At 48.6% G+C, this 5,283-nt stretch overlaps 1 protein-coding gene across 1 annotated transcript in view; it reads left to right on the forward strand.

Annotated features, from left to right (window-relative positions):
• Nucleotides 1-225: 225 nt before the first annotated feature.
• LOC311115831 (putative E3 ubiquitin-protein ligase HERC1) overlaps nucleotides 226-5,283 on the forward strand; it is a gene marked incomplete at its 5' end in the record, with an annotated part of 16,129 nt that continues 11,071 nt past the window's right edge. Inside the window, 3 exons of the mRNA XM_084190957.1 lie at nucleotides 226-478; nucleotides 2,038-2,190; nucleotides 4,817-4,942. Of these exons, the coding sequence (XP_084047083.1) occupies nucleotides 226-478; nucleotides 2,038-2,190; nucleotides 4,817-4,942 (532 nt within the window). The remainder of the gene's footprint in view (nucleotides 479-2,037; nucleotides 2,191-4,816; nucleotides 4,943-5,283) is intronic.

The raw sequence follows: 5,283 nt of genomic DNA on the forward strand, positions 1-5,283 counted from the left end.
TCACCATATAGAGACAGTACCACGTTACTGACACGCTGTCTCATTACCAGTCACCATATAGAGACAGTACCACGTTACTGACATGCTGTCTCATTACCAGTCACCATATAGAGACAGTACCACGTTACTGACATGCTGTCTCATTACCAGTCTACATGAGTCTGTGTTAAGGGACACTACACTCAGGTCAACTCTAAACCTCCCTCCATCCCTCCTTCCCCCCAGGTTCCTGCTGAGCCCGTCAGCCTGTCTGAATGAGCAGCTCCTCCAGTTTAAGTTCCTGGGCATCCTGATGGGGGTGGCTATCCGGACCAAGAAGCCCCTGGACCTGCACCTTGCCCCCTTGGTGTGGAAGCAGCTGTGTTGTATTCCTCTGGTCCTGGAGGATCTGGAGGAGGTGGACCTGCTATACGTTCAGACACTCAACAGCATTCTTCACATTGAAGACAGCGGCATCACAGAGGACAATTTCCATGAGGTGATAGATTTATTTTTCGGTCTTTCTTCTTCTACTGAAGTGCAGGAGCTACGATGTTGGTATGATGAGGAGAGGGAAAGAGAGAGAAAGAGAGACAGAGAAGCTTGGAGGAGACTGATGGTTCACATGGATGGGGAGATTTGACTTGGAAATTAGCCTAGGAAATGGAAGTGTTTTTCCAGTTTGACTTGGAAATTAGCCTAGGAAATGGAGGTGTTTTTCCAGTTTGACTTGGAAATTAGCCTAGGAAATGGAGGTGTTTTTCCAGTTTGACTTGGAAATTAGCCTAGGAAATGGAGGTGTTTTTCCAGTTTGACTTGGAAATTAGCCTAGGAAATGGAGGTGTTTTTCCAGTTTGACTTGGAAACGAGCCTAGGAAATGGAGGTGTTTTTCCAGTTTGTCCAGTTTGACTTGTATGCACTAAAAACTGAGATGGTTTTCGGTTTGGACGTGACTCCAGCCCCACTGGGACTGGTGATGGAGGAAAAATCGATAGTTACACATCGGGATATTATTTTTGATGATGTATCATATTGTATAGTTTTGACAATATAGCAATATTATTTTTGCGCTAGTTGGCTGCACCAGCACCAAAAGAAACTTGTTCTCCATCTTCTTTTTAAATAGGGAGCCAATTTGTTTTCAGCACTTTTATTTCCTTGACTGATTTAAAACTCTCATGGCGCTCTCTCGTCTCTCTGCAGCAGACATATGGTGAGCAATATGTTTGGAACATCGAATCAAAATATAGAATTGCAATACATATAGAATTGGCACCAAAGTATGGTGATGATATGGTATGGTGAGGTAACTGGTAACTGGTAACTGGTAACTCCCAGCCCTAACTGGTACAGTGGTGTTTCTCTTTCTCACCCCCAACCTCACCCCTCCTCACCCCTCCTCACCCCCCTCCTCACCCCTCTGGCTCTGGATCTTATTGATACAATGACCTACCTCCGTTCCCCCCGACACACACACACACACACACACACACACACACACACACACACACACTGGTGGTGGTCAGATAGGCTTACACAGTCAGTCAGGGAACCCAGTTAGTCCTAAAGCCCTCTCCTCACACAACCCCTGCACTGTGACTACACTGGGCTGGACCGGGCGCTCTCTCTCTCTCTCTCTCTCTCTCTCTCTCGCTCTCTCTCTCTTTCACTCTCACTCTCACTCACTCACTCACTGGAATGCAAGGGTCCTGTTGATGCAGCACATCCTGTCTGGGGATTGGCCAATTGGCCTGCCTTCCAGGAAGGACCACAGCCAGGATAGATAGAGGGAGTCCAGGGAGGGGGAGAGGGGGAGATTGGGGGGGGGGGGGGAGACAGCCTCCCAGGCCCACAGTCTCCTAGCCAAGAGAGGGGGGAGAGAGATGGAGAGATGGAGAGGGAGGAGAGCGAGTGAGAGATGGAGAGAGAGGGAATAAAGAGGAAGGGACTGTATCTCCTGATCTGACATGATTCTGAATGAACTCTCTAGAAAAGGAATTGACCCCAACTTGAATTCAGATGATATGGTGTTTTACTGTTGTGTTTCCCCCTTCTAGATGATTCCTCTGGATTCGTTCGTGGGTCAGAGTGCAGACGGTAAGATGGTTCCTATCGTCCCCGGTGGAAACAGCATCCCTCTGACCTTCTCCAACAGGAAGGAGTATGTAGCCCGGGCCATCGAGTACCGCCTGCACGAGATAGACAGACAGGTACGACACACACAGACAACCCCATCGAGTACCGCCTGCACGAGATAGACAGACAGGTACGACACACACAGACAACCCCATCGAGTACCGCCTGCACGAGATAGACAGACAGGTACGACACACACAGACAACCCCATCGAGTACCGCCTGCACTAGTTAGACAGACAGGTACGACACACACAGACAACCCCATCGAGTACCGCCTGCACTAGTTAGACAGACAGGTACGACACACACAGACAACCCCATCGAGTACCGCCTGCACTAGTTAGACAGACAGGTACGACACACACAGACAACCCCATCGAGTACCGCCTGCACTAGTTAGACAGACGGGTACGACACACACAGACAACCCCATCGAGTACCGCCTGCACTAGTTAGACAGACAGGTACGACACACACAGACAACCCCATCGAGTACCGCCTGCACGAGATAGACAGACAGGTACGACACACACAGACAACCCCATCGAGTACCGCCTGCACTAGTTAGACAGACGGGTACGACACACACAGACAACCCCATCGAGTACCGCCTGCACTAGTTAGACAGACAGGTACGACACACACAGACAACCCCATCGAGTACCGCCTGCACTAGTTAGACAGACAGGTACGACACACACAGACAACCCCATCGAGTACCGCCTGCACGAGATAGACAGACAGGTACGACACACACAGACAACCCCATCGAGTACCGCCTGCACGAGATAGACAGACAGGTACGACACACACAGACAACCCCATCGAGTACCGCCTGCACTAGTTAGACAGACAGGTACGACACACACAAACAACCCCATCGAGTACCGCCTGCACTAGTTAGACAGACAGGTACGACACACACAGACAACCCCATCGAGTACCGCCTGCACTAGTTAGACAGACAGGTACGACACACACAGACAACCCCATCGAGTACCGCCTGCACGAGATAGACAGACAGGTACGACACACACAGACAACCCCATCGAGTACCGCCTGCACGAGTTAGACAGACAGGTACGACACACACAGACAACCCCATCGAGTACCGCCTGCACGAGTTAGACAGACGGGTACGACACACACAGACAACCCCATCGAGTACCGCCTGCACGAGATAGACAGACAGGTACGACACACACAGACAACCCCATCGAGTACCGCCTGCACTAGTTAGACAGACAGGTACGACACACACAGACAACCCCATCGAGTACCGCCTGCACGAGATAGACAGACAGGTACGACACACACAGACAACCCCATCGAGTACCGCCTGCACTAGTTAGACAGACGGGTACGAGAGAGGCAACACCGCCACCAGAGCAACTGACAGCTGGTGGTCGTTCATTTGTTTTGTCATTTCCTGTCGGTTCCACTCGTTTAGCGCTGCTCCTTAACCTCCAGCAGGTGAGGACTAACACACCGTTGTCCACCTGCTGCTTTTAGCCATTCATCTTTGTGATGTCTTCTCTACAAGACATTATCAGGCTCTCTGCATTACACTTAGGCTATGTCCTGCAGCTTTTCATTTAAGAGAAACTCAACTCACCTGACCTCTCCTCCACTCTGAAACTTGATATATATATTGAATTATTGGATTAAGACAAGAGGCACTTGCACCCTTTTATAATAGAAACTCAATACTGAATTGATTTTAAGATGAAGAATCATGACTGGAATTTTTTTAAAGTAATCTTAACACCCAGCTTGGTTGGCATGGGAATAACTATATTTATAACTGTAGAAACGTCATGGTTCAGTATATAACTAGACTATATTTATAACTGTAGAAACGTCATGGTTCAGTATATAACTAGACTATATTTATAACTGTAGAAACGTCATGGTTCAGTATATAACTAGACTATATAACTGTAGAAACGTCATGGTTCAGTATATAACTAGACTATATTTATAACTGTAGAAACGTCATGGTTCAGTATATAACTAGACTATATTTATAACTGTAGAAACGTCACGGTTCAGTGTATATAACTGTATATAATATAATAGTTATAATTTAGTAGAGTTCGTTCATCTAAAACCATGTGTTTGTGTCTGTAGGTACACGGCTGTAACTGTTATGTGTTTTCAGGCCTCTGGACTCTTAAGGTGTGAGAGGACAGTACATGTATCTGTTAGCTCACATCTATGTGTGTGTGTGTGTGTTTAACTCTCAACTGGAACCTCTTGTCCCATCTCTCCCCTCTCTCTCCGCCTCCTCCCCCTCCCCCTCTCTCCCTCCCCTCTCATCCCCCCCACCCCTCTCTCTCTCCCCTACCCCTCTCTCTTTCCCTCCCCTCTCCTCCCTCCCTCTCCCTCTCTCTCTCTCTCCACCCTCTCTCTCTCTCTCCTCCCTCTCTCTCCCTCTCCTCTCTCCCTCTCGCTTTCCCTCCCCACTCTTTCCCTCCCCACTCTCCCCCCCCCCCCTCCCTCCCTCTCTCTCTCTCTCTCTCTCTCTCTCTCTCTCTCTCTCTCTCTCTCCCCCTCTCTCTCTCTCTCCCTCTCACTTTCCCTCCCCTCTCTTTCTCTCCTCTCTCTCTCTCCCCCCCTCCTCTCTCTCTCGCCCCCCTTCTCTCTCTCTCTTTCTCTCTCTCTCCCTCCCTCCTCCTCCCCACCCTCTCTCTCCCAGGTGGCGGTGGTGCGTGAGGGTATGTCCTGGATTGTTCCGGTCCCTCTCCTCTCTCTCCTCACAGCCAAACAGCTGGAACAGATGGTGTGTGGGATGCCAGAGATCAGTGTGGACGTGCTCAAGAAGGTAGTCCTTTATTCTTTAACTTTAGTCTTTATCTCTTTCATTTCCATATGCACTTTACATAAAGACTGATTGGTTGTTGTATTGATAGCTGTATTAATTGCTGTATTAATTGCAGGTAGTGCGGTACTGTGAGGTAATGGCTGTATTAATTGCTGTATTAATTGCAGGTAATGCGGTACCGTGAGGTAATGGCTGTATTAATTGCTGTATTAATTGCAGGTAGTGCGGTACCGTGAGGTAATGGCTGTATTAATGGCTGTATTAATTGCTGTATTAATTGCAGGTAGTGCGGTACTGTGAGGTAATGGCTGTATTAATTGCTGTATTAATTGCAGGTAGTG

The sequence above is a fragment of the Coregonus lavaretus genome, assembly GCF_964263955.1.
Source record: "Coregonus lavaretus genome assembly, contig: HAP1_SCAFFOLD_7949, whole genome shotgun sequence".
Taxonomy (NCBI): Eukaryota; Metazoa; Chordata; class Actinopteri; order Salmoniformes; family Salmonidae; genus Coregonus; species Coregonus lavaretus.